This window comes from Oncorhynchus clarkii, chromosome 7, assembly GCF_045791955.1.
Source record: "Oncorhynchus clarkii lewisi isolate Uvic-CL-2024 chromosome 7, UVic_Ocla_1.0, whole genome shotgun sequence".
Lineage (NCBI taxonomy): Eukaryota > Metazoa > Chordata > Actinopteri > Salmoniformes > Salmonidae > Oncorhynchus > Oncorhynchus clarkii.
The window spans coordinates 46,980,370-47,005,470 of record NC_092153.1 but is presented as its reverse complement, the minus strand read 5'-3'; the positions used below and the strand labels follow the sequence as shown (position 1 = coordinate 47,005,470).

Genomic DNA, 25,101 nt, shown 5'->3' with positions numbered 1-25,101 from the left:
ATTTCAAACGGTTATGTTTTTAAATCCACATCTGCGTTTACATCTCCCATGTCGAGTCGACTAATGACCGTATCCCTATTTTCTTTAATAGTATTATTACGAAGACAGAAAATACCCTTCTGATTGCATCTAATACATATTTGAATACTCAATGTTTTACATATTACATGCCCCATCTAATCCTTGGGAAAGGGGGACATACAGGTCTTTTAATAGAAAATCCCTTTTGAATTTGTCACATTAGATTTAACTCCCAGGTATTAAAGAAGATACTGGTTGCAAAGGCAAAGAGATTGCTGGCATAATTATATTGCCGTGTAATGAGCATTTTAAAGTCTTTCAAGTATTGTTCGTAGGAAGCAGTTTTACTGAGAGCAAAATTATATAGTGTGATTGAGGACATATATTACATATGGAACCAGGGAAACATTTTTGAATTTTTTATGTGGAATAAATCAGGATAATAAACCATTACATTTGGGCTTCCTATTATAACAGAGGTTGCGCAGGAAATCACTCTTGGTGACTCTGGTGAGAAATTACCCTCAGTGGGCACTGAAATGCTAGTATTTCAATCTAACGGTTCAGTAATGGTTTATACATATTGTCACTAATGTAGCTCTCTACTGCCGTATTGCTATATGAGCCCAATTATGTCCCGTGTGCCTAGACACTGGCAGAGAAAGGATAGTCCTATGAGATATTATAGGACAAACTGAGCATTGTGATGCAGGATATAGGTGCAGAAGTTAAGCTTTTACTTATAGTTGAATATGATGGTCCACATGTGCAACGTTTACAAATGATCACAAATATTTCAAACTGCTCAATAATACTTCAATGACAAGGAAATGACTTGGAGCAAGCAAACCTGTCTATCCCATTGAGCCTCAGGTTGAGGTATGCCATGCTCACGTCAGCCTCGCCTCACGTTTACCACACCAAATCTGCCGGAGATCAAAACAGAAGCTTCAAATCACTTCATCCCTGCCTGGGACATACCACTGTCAAAATTACAATCAATCACATAACCGGTAATCAATGTAAAAGGCATGTTTCCAAATCCTTCATTTCAAAATCCTTAATAATAAGCAGACATAATCTTCATCGGAACCCGTTCATAAAATAAATGTCATTTAATTCCCTATTCACAGTTGACTCCTTTATAATATTGGCGCCCTTGCAGGATGATGTCATGACTACAGGAATGTGCCCTCTTCCATACCTTTTTACAGGTACTGGAGATTTAAAACAGACAAGAGGTCCTCCAAGGACTAAACAGCAAACAAGTTGCCTACACATGAGAAACTGTTGAGCATGAGAAAAAAAAACAGAAACCGGTGTACCTACTACCATGCCCCGTTCAAAGACACTTCAATACTGTGTCTTGCCCATTCACCCTCTGAATGGCACACATACACAATCCATGTCTCATTTCTCTCAAGGCTTAGAAATCCTTCTTTAACCCGTCTCCTCTCCTTCATCTACACTGATTGAAGTGGATTTAACAAGTGACATCAATGAGGGATCATAGCTTTCAACTGGACTCACCTGGTCAGTGTATGTTATGGAAATAGTTCCTTATGTTTTTAACACTCAGTGTATATGTCTAACACATACTGTATGGAACCAACTAAACATATTTGCACTAAACGTGGAATTCGAGTATGAAAGGAAACCATTTGGGCTTCCCATTATAACAGAGGTTGCACAAGAAAAGACTCCTGTGCCCAGACACTGGGGGATAGAGAATATGCCTTTAGTAGCCTAGGCCTACTATTTAAACAGCACTATATTGTTGGAGAAGCTGAGGATGGTGATGATCTATGGCACAGTGCAAAAGCTGAAACAGTTTTGATCGCAAGAATCAACTCTATTTTAGATAGCCCAGCTATATAGTAACTATGAGCTCCTAGGACTCAAAGGTTCACAGACACTCTCTAGCCCTATCAGCATCAACAGGGACCCCCAGTGTGATCTGGCCCCTCAGGGGGGGATAAAGGGAGGTCACAGATGAGTAATGCTCCTCCAGCCCAGCCAATAGCACCAGGTCCTGTGTGAGAGCCTACAGTGTGGTAAGGGCAAGATGAAGGATGACTGTGTCTCGGTGAATATGAAGTCCAGCTAGGAACTCTTTTAACCTTTGGTACTCAGGGGCTGAGAGGGTATAGATGCAGTACAGGCCTGTAATAGCCTCTGTCTCTACAGGGTGATCTGTTATAGTCGTCATTATAAACTGGGTGGCTCGAGCCTTGAATGCTTATTGGCTGACAGCCGAGGTATATCAGACCGTATATCAGGGGTATGATAAAACATGTATTTTTACTGCTCTAATTAAGTTGGTAACCAGTTTATAATAGCAATAAGGCCCCTCGGGTTATGTGGTATATGGCCAATATACCATGGCTAAGGGCTGTATCCAGGAACTCTGCGTTGCATCGTGCTAAAGAACAGCCCTTAGCCGTGGTATATTGACCATATTCCACACCCCCTCGAGCCTTATTTCTTAAATATAACATACTCATTATATCCTCTACCGAAATGTGTGTGTGTGGTTCCATCACACTGTATCTGTGTGTATATTGGTACAGCACAGTACTTCTAACAGTGTGTGTGTGTGTGTGTGTGTGTGTGTGTGTGTGTGTGTGTGTGTGTGTGTGTGTGTGTGTGTGTGTGTCTGGTCTGTCTTGCTGTGATGAACCTGTTCACAGCAAGACCCCAAACAAACGCTTCTACTCATGCTGTTAATGTCCCGGCAATCTGGCTTCAGTCATCCATGTTACTACTGTAGGACACACACACACAGCGGAGAGGATAATACACGCAAGGGCAAGGGGATAGGTGAATTGAAAAATGAACAGCAAGCTTGAATGTGTCTTTTTTGCATTCTTGCAGCATCTATAGTAAAACCTTTGCCAGTGAATGTAATGTCCCTATCCTCTCCCTGATGTTGCAGTGCCTACACAGAGCCTTTCCCAATGAGCGATACTCTAGCGGGGCTCTCAGCTGAAGAGGACCATGGACTCACCTCAGAGGAGGAGGAGGGAGGAGTGGAGCACGGCTTTGACAAACAGGTGATACACACAGCGAGCAGTAAACACATTCGACGATGTAACTCTATGGGCATGTGTTAAGTCACAGGTTGTACAGATCTTGAAAGATTTGGGAATGAAACGCTTATTATTAAGTATATCTAAGATGGATGACCTTTACTTGTAATATCCACAACATAATATTTCACTTGGCTACCACATTCAATGGTGGCTATCACTTTCTGTTGAAACTTCTTTCTATTCAAGCAGCCATTTTACAGTAGCCCAGAGATGGACCCCACCCCATCCCACTGCCACAATAATATCAGCCGGGCTCCCGCCACGTGACTCACACTTCCTTGCTTTCTTCTTCTTCTTCTTCAAAAGAAAAACAAAATAAGGAGAAAAATAGTTGCGCCAGTCCCAGAAATAGCCAGCCAGCCTCTCATACATAATGCATCTGAATTTAAATTTGTCTATTTTAAAAAGCTTTCACGTCTATGCTCCACTCTAATCAATCAATCACTCTTATTTTGACAGTGGATAATCAAGTAAATCAAAATGAGCTTTTCCTCAATCTCCTTCTCCCGTGTAGCTGTTGCTATCAGTGTTTCACAGGAATAACTACCTAAAGAGAGCATTTTAGCATTAGCTCTGTTCATTCACTTCTTGCTGCTTTCGCTTCTGTCACCCAGATTGATGGACGATCCAGAGCCTTCTACGTCGCCAAAGAGCTGGTGGACTCTGAGAGACTGTGAGTATCTCTTTTAATGGATTCAGTAGCATCCCTGCTTTAGTCAGGCCATTCGCCCTCTCTCTCTCTCTCTCTCTCTTGTTCTCTCTCTCTCATTCTCTCCCCCTCTCTCTCTCTGTCGCTCATTCTCCTCTCTCTCTCTCTCTCTCTCTCTCGCTCTAACTCTCTCTCTGTACTATTCATCACTGTCTTCATTCATTTATTGAGTAGCATCCACAGCATCCCAAACTGACAGCCAATTAAATGAGTGTCTGGTGTAAGTTATTGAATATCAGCACAGCCTCAGCAGACAGTGAACTGTTCTTCTGATATACTTCGGAGAGTACATTTGACTTGTTGGAGAATGTTTCTCTATGTAAATCATGTGACACACGTGTTGTATCTTGTTCTTTTATATCTTGTAATAATCTGCTAAAGTATTTACCTCTCTGAATGGATGTGTGAATGGATTCCCATTTAAGCTGACAATATCACTAACCTATCACTCTCTCTTGTTGTTTTTTTTAGACATGTAAAGGCCCTTAAGCTCCTTCAAGAGGTAAGATAAACAAATGGAGCGACATCACTCTCATTGTACAGAGTAGAATATATTCTGGTAAAAGCCCTCTGAATACTCCAATTATTCAATTTATAATGCCACGCCCACTTGATCCAGTTCCTTATTGAACATGACTGTTTTCCTCCTTCCGGCCCATTCACAAACAAGCAAAACTTTGTTAAATATGAATTACATTTGTCAAAACTATTACATAATGTTCACAGAATTTGAAAGATATGTTCATTCTATGTTGAGGAAAATTACAGCTCCATTCCGTCTCTTTGTTATCCTGAAAACTCCCCAATCCTTAACGATTACAAGCATACCCATAACATGATGCAGCCACTACTATGCTTCAAAATATGAAGAGTGTTACTCGGTAATGGGTTGTATTGGATTTGCCCCATACATAACGCTTTATATTCAGGACAAAAAGTGAATTGCTATGCCACATTTTTTGCAATGTTACTTTAGAGTTGTTGCCAACAGGAAGAATGTTTTAGAATATTTTTTATTCCCCACAGGCTTCCTTCTTTTCACTATGTCAAATAGGTTAGTATTGTGGAGTAACTACAATGATGTTGCTCCATCCTCGGTGTTCTCCTATCACAGTCATTAAAATCTGTTACTGTTTTAAAGTCACCATTGGCCTCATGGTGAAATCCCTGAGCGATTTCCTTCCTCTCTGGCAACTGAGTTAGGAAGGATGCCTGTATCTTTGTAGTGACTGGGTGTATTGATACACCATCCAAAGTGTAATTAATAACTTCACCATGCTCAAAGAGATAGTCAATGTCTGCTTTTATTTTTACCCATCTGCCAATAGGTGCCCTTCTTTGCGAGGCAATGGAACATCTCCCTGGTCTTTGTGGTTGAATATGTGTTCACTGCATGACTGAAAGACCCTACAGATAATTGTATGCGTGGGGTACAGAGATGAGGTAGTCATTCAAAAATCATGTAAAATAACCATAGTAGGCTTTTAAAATAGTGATGGTAGGTTCTGCTCTTTTTACTGACTGAGTTTTTTGACTCATTCAGTCAAAAGAACAAATCTTTCGACTGATTTTGTTAATTTGAGACAGTAATGCCCAGAGCACACAGGAACCTCTACTGGTGAACGATAAACTGAAAACTTGAAAGAGTCATGATTCCACAAGTGTCATAAAAGTGTGTATAGGTGGCAGGGAAGTCAGGTGCAGGAGAATCGAACTTGGTAAAATGGAGTAGGTTAATAACTTAAAAACATAGCTCCAAAACCATGACAATAATCAAAACAAAGTGGGTACGAGGCTCTGTCGCGCACCAATACAAACAACATGATAAATGAACAACAAACAATCTCTGACAAGGACATGAGGGGAAACAGAGGGTTAAATACACAACAGGTGCCTCCCGGGTGGCGCAGTGGTTAAGGGTGCTGTACTGCAGTGCCAGCTGTGCCACCAGAGACCCTGGGTTTGCGCCCAGGCTCTGCCGTAACTTGCCGCGACCGGGAGGTCCGTGGGGCGACGCACAATTGGCCTAGCGTCGTCCGGGTTAGGGAGGGGTTGGCCGGTAGGGATATCCTTGTCTTATCTCGCACCAGTGACTACTGTGGCAGGCCGGGCGCAGTGCGCGCTAACCAAGGTTGCCAAGTGCACTGTGTTTCCTCTGACACATTGGTGCGGCTGGCTTCCGGGTTGGATGCGCGCTGTGTTAAGAAGCAGTGCGGCTTGGTTGGGTTGTGTATCGGAGGACGTATGACTTTCAACCTTCGTCTCTCCCGAGCCCGTACGGGAGTTGTAGCGATGAGACAAGATAGTAGCTACTAAGCAATTGGATACCACAAAATTGGGGAGAAAACGAGGTAAAAAAAAAATTTCAAAGAAAAAAAAAGAAAAGAAAATAAACAACAGGTAATGAATGGAATTGGAACCAGGTGTGTAGGAAGACAAGACAAAACCAATGGAAAATGAAAAATAGATCAATGATGGCTAGTAGACCGCCGACGTCGACCGCCGAGCACTGCCAGAACAAGGAGAGGCATCGACTTTGGCAGAAGTCGTGACAACAAGCCTCTTGTTCACATGTCATTCACCATAAAGGGGCTTATTGGAGCTGTCATTTGTGACTGAGACTTGTAAAAGTGTGCTTTAAACGATGTACATTTGTTCATTGTTAGGTATACAAATAATATTATTTCTTCATGCATTTGAAAGAAGGTTTAGTTGTGGCCGCTACTGGACTAGATTGTGAACAACTCTTGGCGAAATGCATTGGTTGACGGCCATGAGGGTGATAAGCACAATATTGTTCGTGAACTGCAGCCCCCCCAAACGATTCGTTCGAGTTTGAGTTTGTTGAGCAAAGGCTGTGTGTATGTTTTGGTTCTACAAAGCTGTGTCCATCAAAACGTTCAATAATCAATTATGTGCTTTAATTCTTGCACCATGCAATCAATTATCAGTTCAATTATCCGTTTTTCTTCTCTATGCTGCCTGCAGAATGCTTTATGTTCCTGCTTGTATATACACTCGCCGGCCAGTTTATTAGGTACACAACCCCGTTCACAAAAAAAAGAAGACAGTGAGTCACATGGTCGTGGCTTGCAATATAAAGCAGGCAGACAGGCATCGAGGCAGTCAGTTACTGTTCGACTAAACGTTAGAATCGGCAAAACAAGTGACCTAAGCAACTTTGAGCGTGGCATTTTCGGTGGTGCCAGGCACGCCGGATCCAATATCTCAGAAACGGCCTCACTTCTTGACTTTTCATGCATAAAGGTCTCTAGGGTTTACAGAGAATGGTGCGAAACAAAAAACAGCCAGTCACCGGCAGTCATGTGAGCGAAAACATATTGTTGATCAGAGAGGTTGAAGGGGAATGACAGGAATCGTGCAAGCTAACAGCCACAAATAACAGCGCAGTACAACAGTGGTGTGCAGAACGGCATCTTGGAATGCACAACTTATCGATCCTTGTCACCGATGGGCTATTGCAGCAGACGACCACACCGGGTTCCACTCCTATCAGCTAAAAACAAGAAGAAGCGGCTTCAGTAGGCAAGCGATCACCAATTGAGGAGTATAAAAACCTTGCCTGGAACATGACAGCGAGTTCAGTTTACTTGAGTGGCCTGCGTACTACCCAGACCTCAACACAAAACAGGCTGTTTGCAGCATGAATGTACCACCGTCCAATTTACAGCAACTGCATTATGTCATTGCGTCAGCATGGACCAACAATCCCTGTGGAACGTTTACGACACCTTGTAGAATGCCCCAAAGAATACAGGCTGTTCTGGAGGCAAAGGAGGGGTCCGACCCGGTACTAAATGTGTATACATAATAAACTGTCCGGTGAGTGTATCATAGACAGCTGTTGGTCGGAGCACGTCTCCAGAGCCGCTGAGCCAGAGTATTGCGTATTAATCCTACAGTAGAATTCATTGCGGCCAGCCAGAAGTTCAAACGAACGACTAAAGTCCCTCAGAAAAAAGAATCATGACTCTTGAGGCAGTAAAAAGAGTCATTCAAAAAAGTTACAAATCATTCCCGAACTGCATATCACTACATTAAAAAGTGATTGTGTTAGTCACCACACAGGCTAAAACTTCAGTGGCTTCTCTAGGAAGCAATGCTCTTGAGAAGGGTAATTTCTCTATTCTAAGAATTGGGGAAAACATACGAAAGTTCACTAATTGATTGAAGGTGTCAAAATGCTTAAATAATATCAATTGTCCCTCCTGGTATGGCTGTCTGGTAGCTAACACCATCTATAATATAAATCCATCATGTATCTACAAGGACAAGCGTCTGGACCTCATCAATTTCAGTTTTAGAACACTGCAGACACAAAACAGGTAGAGACATACACACCACAGTGAGATATTACTGTGACACTGTGTGCTTTAGCGCCTCCCGTTCATCATGTGCTATCGATCCCATCTGAGTTAGCATTCATCACTGTTGCTGTGAAGGAGACCTGGCTGCTACTTTATGTCCTGGCTGCTCCCTCCCCTGGGACAGACACAGTTGTCTTACTCACAGCTCACTAAGCCCCTGCACAGGACAGCAGCTTTACCCTCTACTTATCTCATCTACTCTCACCCCCAGTGTATAGAATTAAAGCATACAGGGTCAAATGACAACATTAGACAGTTGGTTGAACAGGGAAGCCTCGTCAAACCTGAGAGACAAATATATGAACAGATCAAACGTCAGCCTGTTATTTGGGAAAGTCCTGGAAAAGAAAACTCAGAAGAAGAACTTCACTTCCCATTTGGGGACAGGGTCTGGAAATGTGTTGTATTTTTTGTTATTCCTTATCAAACAATGGAACAATAGCTTGTGTGTTTTCTCCCAACTCTCACTGACGGTGGTCTTTCCCCCCAGCTGAGTGTGAGTGTTAGAGGGAGTAGGGAGTGTGTGGGGTGTGTGTGTGTGTGTGGGGGGGGGGGGGGTCGTCTAGGAATGTCTGGTCTGTTCCAATCATGCATGGATTGCTGAGTTAGGTCTGTTGGAGAGGGAACCCACTAAGGAACATCCCTCTACTGTTATAGCTTTAAGATTCATAAGAGGTGAGTGTTGCATTTATGCATTATGCAACAGAATAATGAAATATTGTTGAATATCATGCCTGGAAGGTGCGTATGAGGGACATGTAGCTGATATAATAACCTTATTGAGAAGGGGGGGGGGGGACAAGGTTAAACAACCTGCATTCAGTATTCAAAAAACCTAGCAAGTGTGCAGGATTGAGAATTCATGAAAGAACACACTGTACAAAAGGTAATGAATAAGAATGTTCATGATCTTTACATGAAAGACTCAGTAACAAAGCAACAAAAAGACGTCGATATGTCTACAGAATCTACATAAGAAACCTAGTATAATGATGATGTATAGTACAATCATTAGAGTGGACTTGTGTATGATATTTGCATTACTCAGTTTGTTTAATGGGATCAAAGTGCATAGACTACAGCTTTTACATTCAAATGAACCGATCATAAATCATGGGTGTACACCTAACTAACTAATTCAGGTAGTGCCCTTGCTCAATGGTATCCAGTATGAATGATGAGGTTCCCTGGTTTCAAGCTGTCAGGTTCCAACTATCCAAGCAACCACACACACTAGCTCCATGACAACATATCAACAGTTGACCAATTCAGCAAACTATTTTTTAATTTGACCTTTATTTAACCAAGCAGGTCAATTAAGAACAAATTCTTATTTTCAATGACTCCTTCAAGGCAAGAGTCTCATTTAGCTTTTGTTGCATCTGGAAATTGAATCCACAACATTCTGGGTTAGGGGTTTCCCTACTTCAAATGCATTGGCTCTCCATACAACATTCTTCTGAGATCAAAATGGGATCAAATGAATTACTCATGGTACCGCATTCAATCTATTCTATATGTGAAGGTCGAGCTCCAGTGCCTTACTGGAAAATGTCCATTTTTCAGCCAAACCTGCTGGGATCTAGACTGTGCACTTACTCTGACAGGCAGTAAATGAGAAATCATGGAGAGGAATGACAACAGCTGTATTTGATGCATCACTGACCTCTGGGAATCAACAGTTGGTTCTCCTCACTGCCCTCATTCAGAATGTCCCCTTTTGCTTTACTGTATTATCTGCCTAAGGTAACTGGTACAAAGAACCAACCCCATTGCTATCTTCTACTCTATCTATTTTTGAAGAGGTGAAGTTACAGTGAACATAGCTGAATAAGTAAGTAGCCTTGCGCAAGCCAGAACAGCTCATATGGCAGGAGCCTATCCCTTGTAGCAGCTTGATGTACAAGTACACCCCGTGGACAGGATGCTAGTCTATCACAGGCCCTTACCCCCAATATATCACCTTAATACGGAGATGCATCAAGTCCCATTTTTACTGTCTTTGGTATGACTTCCCCGGGGATCAAACTCACAACCTTCCAATCTCGGGGTGGACACCTTAAATGAAGGTAACATTGACCTATTCTAGATTTTTCTCTGTGGAACGTACCCTGGCGTCAAATGAGCACCGATGTGCTCCAGCGCTTGTGTAAATTCACCTCAAACAATGCCTGGTGCGTACGTTTCTGCATAATCATCTGACTGACTACCCCTGGGCTGACAAGCCCACATTGTCAAGGCAAGGTAGTCAATCTAGCTGGAACAACACTGATAAACCTAAGCACAGGGCTGGCTGGCGGCCGGAGAGAACCACCACAAACCAAGGAGCTGACACATAGGACGTGATGTCATCAATGGCTTCTGGAACCTATTCACCTTATGACGCCTGACAACAAGAGCACATCCAATTTGTGGTGATTGTTTTTTTCCTTCCGGCCCACTCACAAACAAGCAAAACGCTGTTAAATATGAATTAAATATGAAAAACTATTCATTCATGTGCACAGGATTTGAAAGATATGTTCTATTTTGAGGAAAATTATTTTCAAAAATGAAAACATTTGTTTTCACTTAGTATGGAGGAAGACAGGTTTATGTCATCAATGATGTGAGGCTATTGTTTAGCAATGACCACAAAGGGTAAAGAAATGTTGGAAAACCCATTAACTTACAGTACATGTGTTTTGCTTGAAATTAACATGTTTATTTTGGGGGTTTAAATCGTATGCTTTCCATCTTAACTGGCTGTATAATAGATCCTTTACTAGCTACAACGCTACTAATATCCAACTTCGTCTTGATGAATGTCTCTTCTGTACTAGATATATTTAACTGGCTAGCTGCCCATTGCTAGCTGGTTGTATGGGCAGCTAGCTAGATAGGTTGGAACTGCATAGCTAGCTAGCATTACAGATCGACAAACAAGGTGAAAAGTATTATCTTAGCTAGATGGGTTATGAAAGTAATGCCTTATTGGAAAATAGTTCACTAACTAGCTAGTTTCCTGTCTTTGATTTGCTTTAAAGTCATGTTCAAAATGCTCAACAGCTAGATCAATAGCTTGGGTATGCAGTTTGGGTGTGCAGTTTGTCCCGACCATAAAACACATTTTAGGTTTTTCAAACCTGATCTGTAATCCACGACAACTAGCTGGCTCGGGTCTTTGAATTACACAAAGTGGTGATATAATTTTCTCATCAATATTTGGGATTTATGCTGATGAAGAGTGACAGCTTCTGCTTTGAAAAATATATATTATTATTATTATTGGTTGTCGGGCCTACAAAAAGGCAGTGGGGCCAGTTGCCCATCCCTGTTGTAGGCTATTGAATTAGCATTTCACCACCATGGCTTCGTAGCTTGAAATATGTGGTAAAAGTTATTCCTTTTTTTTATTCAAATTGATGGCTTGCACAACACAAGTCCGACATCAACTCAGTTATAGATACAATACAACATTTTAAAATATATATTATCATATTTTAAGCCATTTAATGCAGCACTAAAATGAATGAATGCATTTGAATGAGAGATTCACTTTTCTTTACCTCTTGTGGGTAGTACCGAAGCTGTTGGCAGGGGGCGTGTCCGAACATGGGGCGGCAGGGTAGCCTAGGGGTTAGAGTGTTGGACTAGTTATCAAAAAGTTGCAAGTTCAAATCCCCGAGCTGACAAGGTACAAATCTGTCGTTCTGCCCCTGAACAGGCAGTTAACCCACTGTTCCCTAGGCCGTCATTGAAAATAAGAATTTGTTCTTAACTGACTTGCCTAGTTAAATAAAGATAAAATATATTTTTTTAAACCTGTCTTCCTTCATAAGCACTCAGAAGCCAATGTTCATTAGCATTAATAAATGAATCAATCAACTGTATTTTATAAAGCCCTTTTTACATCAGCAGTTGTCACAAAGTGCTATCCAGATACCCAGTTTAAAACCCCAAAGAGCAAGCAATGCAGATGAAGTACAGTGGCTAGGAAAAACTCCCTAGAAAGTCAGGAACCTAGGAATAAACCTAGAAACAAGTCTTTGAGGGGTGGCCAATCTCATAGAGAATGACTGGTGGTGTTAGCTAGTTATCTTTATGGCACAACAGATTGCAAATATCTACATAAAACATTTTGTCATTGATATTCTGTGTCTAACAAAATTGCCATTTCAAGTATTGTTCTTTGATTGAAAAGGGTTACAACCGGTATGAATCACGACCATCAGATAGTCTAAAATGCTAACTAGCTAACACCGCCAGTCATTCTCTATGAGAATGCTAACGCTAACGAACGTCAGCTTCTGAGTTGGCTTTTTCCACATTTTGTTGTGTTACAGCCTGAATTTCTAATGGATTCAATTGAGATATTTTGTCACTGGTGCAAACATAATTCACCATAATGTAAAAGTAGAATTATGTTTTTTGAAATTTTTACAAAATATTTATAAATTAAAAGCTGAAATGTCTTGAGTCAATAAGTATTCAACCCCTTTGTAATGGCAAGCCTAAATAAGTTAAAGAGTAAAAATGTGCTTAACAAGTCACATAATAAATTGCATGGACTCAATCTGTGTGCAATAAATGGTGTTTAAGTGACAATGCCCTCAAAGCCGGTGTTTGAAGGATATATTGGCAAGGTTGTTAGGCCCGAGACGAAGTCCAATATATCCTCCAAACACCGGCTTCGAACAGGTTAAGAAACAAATTAAAATAATGATTGACATATTTTCAGTAAAAAATTCATTTTGTTTGGCCTGCTTTTCTATAGAAATGTCTTTGAAGATATCCATAAAAACTATTCTGATTCATGATTTTGACTGGCTAAGAAACGTTGCCTGCCTGTCTTTCCCGTCCTAACTCACGACACATTCATTACTATGGGACAGCAGGAGATTGAATTTAAATACTGAAACAATGTTGTAAATGTCGAAGAGACAGACAACAAGTTTTATACAAATCTCCGTTGTTGAAAACCAAATGTTAGTCTGAAAGAAAGGGGAGATAATGTTACAGTAGAAATCAAGTTGGTTGGGCTGATGAGACAGTGGATTGTGCAGTGAGATGGAACAGTAAATAGGCATTTCAACGTCACAGCCTTACTTGTGTAACTTATGGAATAGAAACCGGTTGGAATGTGGTTTTAACCAATCAGCATCCAGAATTAGACCCATCCGTTGTATAAGAACATATAGTTCATGTCAATATGTTGATAAATGGTAGGGTTGTGGTCAACAATGTATCAGTGACCAAGGTCATTATGCAACCTAACAGCTGGTAGGTAACCCAGGTCCAGAACCCCTTTTCCTGAGTGGTTAGACAGACAGAGACTGGGGAAGAGGAAGACAGACTGAGATGATACTGGGTTAGAGAAACAGGAAGGATGTTAAGCTCTAGGAGGATCTGACCCGTTCCCTTTGTAACTCTCTCCCTCCTTTGCCCTTTCCCTCCTTATTCTTTTCCTCCCCTTCTTCCTGCCTCAATCCCTCTCCCCTTCTCCCTCTACCCCCTCTCTTCTCTCCCCTTCTTCATCTCTCTCCTGCAGGACTTCAGGGCAGCAGTGTTGGAGGCGGTGGGGGAGGATGGGGAACCTGTGGTGGAGGAACAGAGGCTGGGGGAGATACTGGGCACACTCCCTGAGGTCTACATACTCCACAGCAACATCCTCACTGAGCTGGACTCACGCATCAGACAATGGTGAGACATGCAGTACGTTAAACACAGTGGGATATCTATATATGCAGATTCAGTGCCTCTTTTATATCCCTGCTGAAGACACCATTTTATAAATTTTATAAAGATGTGTTTAATGTATTATTTTAATTAGCTAATATTATTATTATTATTATTATATGCACTCATAAATAAATACCCCCAGACTTGTAAATTCCATAGAAATGAAAAAGCATAGACAGTTCTGCACTTTAAACGCATCAAGTGGAATGATTGTAAATAGTATCCAACTGTATATTTTTTTATTCTTATTCATTCAGGAGCTCAGGAGGTATCGACATGTTTCTATGTCCGTAATTCAATAACTTACCTGTCAACTGTTATTCAATAACATACACTCATCCAATCCTCCAAACCTCAACATAATTCCATTCCCCATCACCAGGGAGGAGAGCCAGAGGGTGGTGGATGTGATCCTGTCTCGACGGGAGGAGTTTGCTGGGTTTGCTACCTACATCTCTGAGTATGACCGGAGCATGTCCCTACTGGCAGAGAGCTGCAAACTCAACCCTGCCTTCCATGACATCGTCAAGCAGTTTGAGGTAAGAGGCTATACTTAGTCTGAGCTTAGAGACTACTTATAAAAGTGGAAGTCCTTTACCTAAAACCCCAATGTGAGTCTTTATCTTGTGTTGATTTAAACTAACCTTTGGATATGCATGCTCAGAAGAATCAGTCCTGAGGTCATACCCACTGTACCTGCCAGTCTGTAACAATGTCTTTATTCAGCCAGGAGTTCCCCGTTCCCTTTATATAGCAGCTTTAGTCTGTCAACCAGACTCCACTGGGAGTCAATGGCCTTTCCAAACCCTCTCTATTCTGCTCTGCTCTATGGGACTGACTTTTCAACGTGCTACTCTCATGTTTTATACCTCTCACCAACACCAACCCTTTTTTGTACTGTGCATCCCTTTATCTTGGCTGTCAACAGGAAGTACTATCTGAGAGGATGTCATCACTGGTTAACGGGAATTGATCATGTGATCACCATATCCATCAGGAAGAATACGTCACGCAAACTTGCTTTGCACAGCTCCGTAGTATGCAAAGGGATTCTCAGTTGAGTAGCGAATGTGTAATCAAGGTCCCTAATGATGATGATAGGAACCATTATTAACCATGGCAGATGATGTAAAACATGCTCCCAGATAAGACCATCTGGATGCAGCCATGGATTTCTTATTTCCTCTCCAGGCCTGAGTGGCCTGTATCATTGATTCAGTGCTCATATAGTGGAAGTTTCTCACATGCTTCAGGTCACCTTGCTTTTACCGTGTTAAGTCCTATTGATTGGTTATGATAGAGTTAGCAGTTTGACTTGGAGAAGGATCTATAAACGCACTATTTCAGTATTGGAGTGGCCTTTGTGTTAAGTTTTTCCAATGAATCTACCAATTAGTCTCAGCTCTCATTAATACAAAGATTGTACACAAGACCACCCACATATATGCATAACATACCGTTTCTTGCATATAAATGAGTTAGAGGTTCCTAGACATATTTTGAAGCACCTCAAGTTTCATTATAATTATGTTAATTTTGGAAATGAGTCTTGGCTCTCACTGCTACTAAGATTGTACCCAAGACCACCCACAGATATGCATAGCGTACCGTTTCTTGCATAGTCATGAGTTAGTGGTTCCTAGCCATATTTTGATGCGTAGTGATTGGTAGACAATGATTCTACGCATCTCAATAGTGATTAGGAATGCAACCAGACAAGGAAGCAACTGTCTTAGCTTATGAATATTCACGAGCAGCTGCCCTCACCAGATATACTGTGGCTCTACGGGACTGACAATGTAGGTATCGCAGAGAGAAAGAGGGAGGGAGAGAGAGAGAGCGAGAGAGAGCACGAGAGAGAGAGAGAGGGAGAGGAAGGATAAGAGAAACATTTGACTTATATAAGCTCTTTTTTTCAACCACTCTATAGATAAAATAAGCATTATCACTGAATGTATGTCAGAAAAATCCAGTGTTTATCTCAAAGTTAAACACTTTGGGGAATGTTATGAATATTAACGTTATTTCTAGTTAAAAGCTTATAACTACACATAACATCCCCTCGTCTTGGCTTTGTAGTGGTTACATCAGAGACAGTAAGAGTCAATAAAGGTGTGATGGCTGCTGTGTGGTGTGAGAGGACTGCCAGGGGGACTCCTTCTGTGTGTAATGAGACACACAGGGCTCTCTGGGACAGCAGTAGAAATTCACAGGTCACAGCCAGAGTCACAGCCAGAGTCACAGCCACGCAGCTGAGAGGTACAGTAGTTTATCCAGCCATGGCAGTTTAGCCAACGATCAATGCAGAAAGTGTTTTCCATAATGTCAGGTGACCATTTAGATGATTTCGTGGCCTTGGGACTATTAAGGTTCTATCTGCTCCTAGTTCTGAGATATTGGACATCAACGTTTTCACATCCAAGATCTCAGAACGGTTTTGTAGTGAATTCTTCTTTCATAACCCATTAAGTTCCTCACCTTAGAGATACCCCAAAATTTGAAGACATTGGTAAATCAGTTTTTTTAGGGGTTGTCAATCTGGGTTCAGTCGTAAGGTTCTATCTGGCACAGAATGTTGCATTTATTTCAATTTCAATAGAAACATGCAGACATTTAATGATTCAATGAAGAGAATACCCTTCCTTCTTTCTAATCACATCATCAAATATATTAATTCATGTTCATCACACATTTGTTAAAGCGATAGTTCACTAAAATGACAAATACACTATATCCTATGGAGAACTAGCAACATTGCTAAAGCTTAGCTCTGGATGAGTAAACGGACATATTGTTCTGGTCTCTGACACTCAAAGTCAGTAAACAACTTACTAGTTATCAATAAAATGTGGTAAGTTTGTAATTGTGGTGAAATACCACTTCCATGGAGGTTTTCTTATTGATATAGAACAAGACAAAAACAGCAATGTCTCTACAGTGGGCTCTAAACATGCTTTATTTATTTGTTTCTACCGTACGTTATGCCAATTCTTCTGAAAAGTGGTGGAACAAAATAAATGACAAAAGAGGACCAGAACTGACATGAATAATCAAGGATATGATAAATGTATAGTTTTGAGAGAATTCATATTTTTCAAATCCCAGATCTCAGAACTGTTTTGTGATGTCTTTCTCTTTCATGACTCATTAAGTACAATACCTTATGTTATTTTATTGTGTGATTGGACTGCAGATGAACCTTATAGCACCAAGTTCAAAGGATTTTGCTCAGATAGAACTTTCAAATGTTAAATTTTTTTTTAAATCGTAAATGTACTTAAAAAAAAAATCTGACATATCTCACATGTAAAGGACCACCTAAAGAGCAACTCTATGTGAAGAACTAATTCAGATAGATCTTATAGTCCCAAGGCCTCGTACATCTTGTATACTTTATATCTCTTCGTTATTGGTTAGATTAATGTTCATTTTGTAAAGCTTAAAGAGTTCCTCTCTCTCTCTCTCTCTCTCTCTCTCTCTCTCTCTCTCTCTCTCTCTCTCTCTCTCTCTCTCTCTCTCTCTCTCTCTCTCTCTCTCTCTCTCTCTCTCTCTCTCTCTCTCTCTCTCTCTCTCTCTCTCTCTCTCTCTCTCTCTCTCTCTCTCTCTCTCTCTCTCTCTCTCTCTCTCTCTCTCTCTCTCTCTCTCTCTCTCTCTCTCTGAGGTAAGTGGAAGGGCAAGCTCTTCAAGCGTTGGTCCAGCAGTGCTGTGTTGTGGGGTGTAATTTCATTGTGGATGTGGTGATGACAGTGATGAAGTAGCTATGCGTTGTGATCAAATCACCATAGGACCTTAAAAGATAAAAGCCCCTCTTCAGCCAATTTGTTGTTTACTGTGCTGCTATATACAGCGGCCAATGGTGTGTGTGTGTGTGCATGTGTGTGTGCCTGTGTGTGTGTGCCTGTGATATTGAATGCTTGTGTTGGTGTTTGTGCCTAGGTGTTTGTGTTCCCTTGAGAAGGAAACACAGGAGGAGGAGAGTGTTTGTGTGTGAGATGCAGCAGGTGCACAGAGAGAGATAAAGACAGTGTGATGGTGATAAATCCCAGTATAGGCAGCTGGGTAATGAGGCAGACACAAGCTAATTAGAGAGGCAGCCTCCTTTACAACTCCCCAATTAAATCAGCTGTGTGTGCAGCCAGCGAATCAGATGGCCATGACTGTATGTATGTATGTATGTATGTATGTATGTATGTATGTACGCACTAATTATCATATTTGGCTTGCCACAGAAGCCATTTCAGCCGTACAAGTGTCAACTGGATCACAATTTACATGAACATGCAACACTTGAGGTGCTGGTGTTCTGTCAGGGAGAGGTTTTAATGATGGGATGTTTTTATTGAAAAGGGAGGGGGAGGGTAATCCAAAGTGAGAGAGAGGAAACCACACAGAGCTAATGTAAGGTGCCTTTAGAGAGACTCTTATGGAAAAACACATGACTTTCACATGTGATCACATGTGATCTTATGTGAAGTTAATGTGATAACGTGACATCATATAAAAGCAACATGTGATAACATGAAACTACACGTGATAACATTTGAGCGCATGTGAAAGCATGAGTTACATGTCTAGCATATCACAGAGGGTGTTCTTTAGTGAAAGAGTATCCAACATAATACAGATAGAATCCAGAATACCCAAGGGCAGCTGTCTAGGCCCCTTACTTTTTTCAATCTTTACTAATGACATGCCACTGGCCTTGAGTAAAGCCAGAGTGGCTATGTATGCGGATGACTCAATACTATACACGTCAACTACTACAGTGAGTGAAATCATTGCAACACTTAACAAAGAGCTGCAGTTAGTTTCAGAATGGGTGGCAGGGAATAAATTAGTCCTAAATATTTCAAAAACTAAGAGCATTGTATTTGGGACAAATCCTTCACTAAACCCTAAACATCAACTGAAACGTTTAGTAAATAATGTGGAAATTGAGCAAGTTCAGGAGACTAAACTGCTTGGAGTAACCCTGGATTGTGGTGAAAACATGTTGATACAACAGTAGTAAAGATGGGGAGAGGTCTGTCCATAATAAAGCACTCTGCCTTTTAAACAACACTATCAACAAGGCAGGCCCTAGAAGGCTCTAGTTTTGTCGCACCTGGACTACTGTTCAGTCGTGTGGTCAGGTGCCACAAAGAGGGACCTTGGACAATTACAATTGGTTCAGAACAGGGCAGCATGGCTGGCCCTTGAATGTACACAGAGAGCTAACATTAATAACATGCAAGTAAGTCTCTCATGGCTCAAAGTGGAGGAGAGATTGACTTCATCACTACTTGTTTTTGTAAGAAGTGTTGAGGTGCTGAATGCACCAAAGTGTCTGTTTAAACTACGAGCACACAGCTCAGACACCCATGCATACCCCACAAGACATGCCACCAAAGTCTCTTCACAATCCCCAAGTCAAGAACAGACTATGGGAGGTGCACAGTACTATATAGAGCCATGGCTACATGGAACTCATTTTCACATCAGGTAACTTATGCAAGCAGTAGAATCAGATAAAAAGAAAACAGATCAAAAAGGATGTGAATAGACACACAGGCACAGACACACATGAACATGATAAGACACGCACTCTAAACACACGTACATGTGGATGTTGTATTGTAAATATGTGACCGACCGGCTCAAATCGGTCTTATGTAGCAAAATTCCAAATGGTGTTTTTTACATTGGATACAAGTAGAGACTCAGAGCTACAAAATTGTATATCACACACTACAGTTGAGGTACAATGGGAAAGTAATTCTGCTTTGAAAGTTAATAAACTTGTAAACTCCCTTTTGAGAAAATGGCCTTTGAATGTTTTGGTACTACTATTGGAGAGTCCTTCTTTGTCTACACCCATTCAGCATCGTTCCCACCCTCTTTAGCTTTAGCCCCACCCATCTCTTTAAAGGGTTGATCCGAGCGTTCTGTAAAAACAACAGCAGTCAGGCACCCAAGCTAACTTGCTAGTGAATTCCAGATACAAATGAGAGAACATTACTCGCCCTAGCAGAGCTGGTTAGGCTGTTATGTTATCCAGAGTGTTGGTGACTGCAACTGTGCTGTCAGATTGTCCATTCATATATTCTGAGCGTTTCGCTCTCAGACCGTCCAGAGTGCACACTGGACGCTCTGGCCAATGAGTAGAGTTGATCTGAACGTTCTGACCTCACAATGGCAGTTAAGCACCCAAGCTAACTAGCTAACATTGTCTAGCTTGCTAGCTACTTCCAGACACAAATGAGAGAACACCCCACTCTGACCATTTTACTCGCCCTGGCAGAGCTGGTTAGGCTATTTTCATGTTTTTCAGGGCGTTGGTGACTGTAATTGTGATGCTGGTAACAATTTACACAGCTAGCACAGTGGATCTGGACCGATTCCGGCTGCGAGTCGAGGCACTCGGCTGAGAGTCAGACTCGGCTGAGAGTCAGACTCGGCTGAGAGTCAGACTCAGCCGACGTCATGTGCCTTCGGCAGTATTACTTGAGGCTAGGATGCAGGGATTGAGCTCGGGCCGATTCCGGTGTGAGTTATCTGGCCCAAATGAATTACTTTGGGGCTCGGGCCAATTCCGATAAGAGTTATCTGGCCCAAATGTATTACTTGGGGCTCGGGCCGATTAGGGCTACGCTCTGAGAGATGATTACACGGGCGGCTTTATATAATTAACATTTCATTATTTATTTTTTCCATATTTTCTCATTGTTTCTGTGATTTAAAAAAATACAATTAACATTTAAATGAAATTCTTTCAGAGTCCTGTGTAGTATTTTAGTATTTTGATACTTTGTGCAAGCATTAAAAAAAATTGTGTCTTGAACTTCCCAAGTGGCGCAGCGGTCTAAGACACTGCGTTGCAGTGCAAACTGCGTTTCTACAAATGCTGGTTCGAGACCCGTGTTGACCGGGAAACCCATGAGGCGATGCACAATTGGCCCTGTGTCGTCCGAGTTAGGGGAAGGTTTGGCCAGCTGGAATGTCATTGTCCCATCGTGCTGTAGTGACTCCTGTGGCGGGCTAGGTGCATGCACGCTGACACGGTCACCAGGTGTATGGTGTTTCCTCTGAGACAAAATGCTTTTTTGTGGATGGGAATCATTTGTATAAATGTATAAAATGTATGTATAAAATGTATAATAGTAATATTTTAAGTCACTAAATTGGGTAATTTTGTATACATTTATTTAAATTTGCATAGGGACGCTTCTGGGGGGATTCTGGTAAGATCCCGGCAAAGTGGCTGAATTCTGGTAGATGGAAACGGCACGATGTACTTGGGCCCATTCTGGGCAGTCATTCATTTTGATTCCGGGCCGAGTCCGACACCCGATTCCAGGCCAATTCAATTAGTTCCGGCCCCCCAGAAGAGGGCCGCTTCTGGGCCGATTCCTCATTGCTAGCTGGGTAATTACGCTTTTTTACCAACGTTTACTGACACGGGCCATATTCAACTGGTGTTGAGCGTTCGGAAATTCATAATTTATTCTGTGCTCTGGCACACTCAGACGAGAGTGCTCTGAAATCTGAGAAGATAGCCAGACTGAATTTACGAACGCACCCAAAATGGTTACTTGCATAGTGGAGTCTTTTGTTAAGACATGTAGCTAGCTAGGTAAACAATGAACCATAATCCCATCTCATGACATTACTACCCTGCATGTATCTGCAGGAAGTTAGCCAACCCGGTTCAATGTTAGCTAGCTGACATTGGGCTATAGCTAGCCAAGCAAATGGCTCTGAGATACGAATAATAAGAACATACACATAACGTTAGCTAGCGAGCCAGCCAGCTAACATTAGCTAGCTAGCCAACAGTACACATTAACTTGAAATGAAACCACTTTCTGTCAAAATTAGAAGCATGTAATATCTGAAAATGTAGCTAACTAGACTATCTTACACATATACATCAAGGATGGACGCATCTCCTGTCGGATGCCATGGTTGCCCTTAGTTTGAAGATGTAATTCGGAGACAGGTGTTTTCTCCATCTCCAACATTCTCAAATTCCACTGATTTCAAAACTCGGTCCTGCAGAAAGTGGAGAGCAACACTTATCCAGTTTTACTACGCGATACATCTTTAAAAACTGCGTTAGACAGGATTACCTACACATACTGACCAGCTCAAACAGACAGAAGAAGCATGCTATATGGCAGACCAATCCAAACTCATCTCTTGGCATGTCCAGCCCACCCATTATCTGATTAAAAAAAAGTTTATGTTCAAAGGTTCTCCTGTGAAGTAGTGACCCACGACATGCGCCTAGTTTTCTGAAACGGGTCACATATGTGATAGTGGAGTAGTGGCCTGAGGGAACACACTAAATTCAATTAGCTTTGCAGCAGCTAATGGGGATCCTTAATAAATACAAATACAAATCATCTTATGTGAAATAAATGTGACAACATGGGGTTGCAAAATTTCAACATATGATACCATGAAACTACACATGACAACATTATACATTTTTCACATACAAAACTGCAAGTCCGATTTTTACATGTGAATGTATTTTAGATGTGCAAAATACAATTCCACTTGTGAGAGTTAGATATTCACATGTTAATATTTTTCACATTTGAAAGTGAAAATTACATTTTCACATGTGAATGTTTTTCACATGTGATAGTGCAAATTAGATTTTCACCTGTGAAAAACTTTCACATGTGAAAATGCAAATTCCCATGTGAATCTGCAATTTACATGTGAGATGAAAATATGTTATTGTCCCTCATGTGAAAAGGTGGTTTAGGTGAACTCTAAATGTAATACATGTGAACAGCTGACCTCACATCTGTCTATTTTGTTTTTACATGTGAACATTTCAGCTCAACATGTGAAAACAGCTATTACACATGTGAAACTACACATTTCACATGTGTTTTTTGTAAGGGAAGTAATAAATAGTGTCACGCTGCTCTGCTAAAATAGTGTAAACGTCTTTATGTGATCAATGTGATTACGTTTGATATTATCACCTAGTGCTGGCTTTTCAATATGATTTACTTTGAAGTCCAACGTGTTGGAACCCAAGTGAAATCAGTTATTGACATAGACATGGTGGCATAGCAGGAAGATTCTCATTTGAAGGGATTCCATAGGGCAGAAGAATAGAGACAGTACAGGGTTTGTGTGGTGAAGAGATTTGGAGGGGTCAGGTTGGTGGTCAAACGTTATGTCAAGATTATCTCATTCATCCTTCTGTCATCTATGTGTGTTCAGATCGTGAGGCGTGTTAAATAATAGTTACTGTGTATATACGTATAAACATGCACAATGTAATGTGAAAGGTTATGTGATCACATGTGAAAATCGTCATGTGAAATATCAATACATGAGAACGGTTCCAAAACCACATAGTTTCACATGTGAAATCATGTGACATTTCCACATGTGAAATCATGTGACATTTCCACATGTGAAATCATGTGACATTTCCACATGTGAAATCATGTGACATTTCCACATGTGAAATCATGTGGTTTTTCCATAGGGGGAGGGAATGGAGTAAGAGAAAAGGGGATTGAAACAGAGACAAAGAGAGAAAGAGAATTTAGGGAGGTGGATTAGCTGATTAGAGGTGGGGGTTTGACACTAGAATCCTGGTTCCAAATCGTTGCTCTATTTTTACTCCGTTCTGCTATGCTCCATCTCTCATAATGAAGACCAAGGTTGGTGTGTGGTGGCTATTAATCCTCCCCTTTGTAGGGCCAGCAATATTGTCTCGCCAGCCCTGTGTGTGTGTGTGTCCGTACATTTGTGGGTGTGCTTGCATGTGTCTGTGTGTGTGTCCTTGCGTGCCTGTATGCGCGTTTGCATGTGTGTGCGTGCATGCGTACGTGTGTGTGTGCTTACATGTGAGTGTGTGTATGTGTGTTTGTTTGCGGGCCTGCGTGTGTGTGTGTGTGTTTGGGGGAGGGGGGGGGGGGGGGGGGGGGGGGGGGGGGGGGGGGTGCGTGTGTGTGTGTGCGTTCCACAGTCACGCAGTGTAAACGAAGGGATGGTTGTCTCAGTCCCGCGGGGGGGTTATCTCTTCGTCTCTAATGAGGAACGGGGCTCTATTGGGTTAGGAGACTTCTCAGTCAATGGTGATGTGTGGATCTGCTCTGGGCCCTTTGTATTATAGACCCTCTCTGGGACTGGGAATACATGTCCGTCAGACACAATTAGCCTCTGAAAGATTTGTTTTAGATATCTTGCTTATTCTCCCCTTTGAAGGGATTCCATAGGGCAGAAGAATAGAGACAGTACAGGGTTTGTGTGGTGAGGAGATTTGGAGTGGTCAGGTTGGTGGTCAAACGTTCTGTCAAGATTATCTCATTCATCCTTCTGTCATCTATAGCTTTGATTGCATCATTTTAACAGCGGTTACCCAAGTTGAGAGTAGTGTTGTGCATTGTATTATTTATTTGCGTGTGCGAGGTTACGTGTTCATGTCTGTGCGCAATGCGTGTGTGTATGTTCCACAGTCATGCATGCAGGTGTGTGTTAACCTGGCAATGTGTTTATGTGTGCAGAAGCAAGGTCCAGATGGAGCTCAGGTCCAATTGAAGCACCAGCTGCTGCAGGTCATTGTGAGAGTCCTCCAGTACCGCATGCTGCTCACAGGTATTTGACACACACCTCATAATGTACTATTGCAAAATTGTAATACTAACTTCCATTTATGTACCCCATCTTGGCTCTCGACCTTGAATAGTGTTATGCGGCATTCTGCACATTATTCATCCATTTCTGTTTTTGAATAATTTGTTTGTTTGTGCCATTATGTTTTGTAGATTACTTAAACAACCTCTCCCCTGATTCAAAAGAATATGAGGATACACAAGGTATGGTCTTTCTCTGCTTTATAAGAATTGCCAAGGTCAGACACACACACACACACACACACACACACACACACACACACACACACACATATATACAATATCATAGGTTAGTTGTTTACTCCCTGCATATTAATGGACATTAACCCTTTCTGTCTCTCCCTCTGTGTTCCAGCTGCCTTAGTCATCGTTTCAGAGGTGGCAGACCAGGCTAATGAAAATCTCAAGCAAGGGGTAAATCGGTGTGTCTGTATGGGTGTTTCTCTATTTATTTCAGACGACTGTGTACATGTGCTCATGCAAGTGTTTGCTAGAGGTATGCATGTACAGAATGTACAAAC

General features: G+C 41.5%; 1 protein-coding gene across 2 annotated transcripts in view; it reads left to right on the top strand.

Moving 5' to 3' along the window:
- The window catches only part of LOC139413402 (FYVE, RhoGEF and PH domain-containing protein 5-like), a 44,973-nt gene that overhangs the window by 8,895 nt on the left and 10,977 nt on the right, over positions 1–25,101 (top strand). For both annotated transcript variants that reach the window (XM_071160736.1, XM_071160735.1), the window contains exons 3-10: positions 2,957–3,074; positions 3,728–3,786; positions 4,294–4,324; positions 13,741–13,892; positions 14,314–14,470; positions 24,452–24,542; positions 24,713–24,763; positions 24,936–24,994. In XM_071160736.1, coding sequence (XP_071016837.1) covers positions 2,957–3,074; positions 3,728–3,786; positions 4,294–4,324; positions 13,741–13,892; positions 14,314–14,470; positions 24,452–24,542; positions 24,713–24,763; positions 24,936–24,994 — 718 coding nt within the window. The remainder of the gene's footprint in view (positions 1–2,956; positions 3,075–3,727; positions 3,787–4,293; positions 4,325–13,740; positions 13,893–14,313; positions 14,471–24,451; positions 24,543–24,712; positions 24,764–24,935; positions 24,995–25,101) is intronic.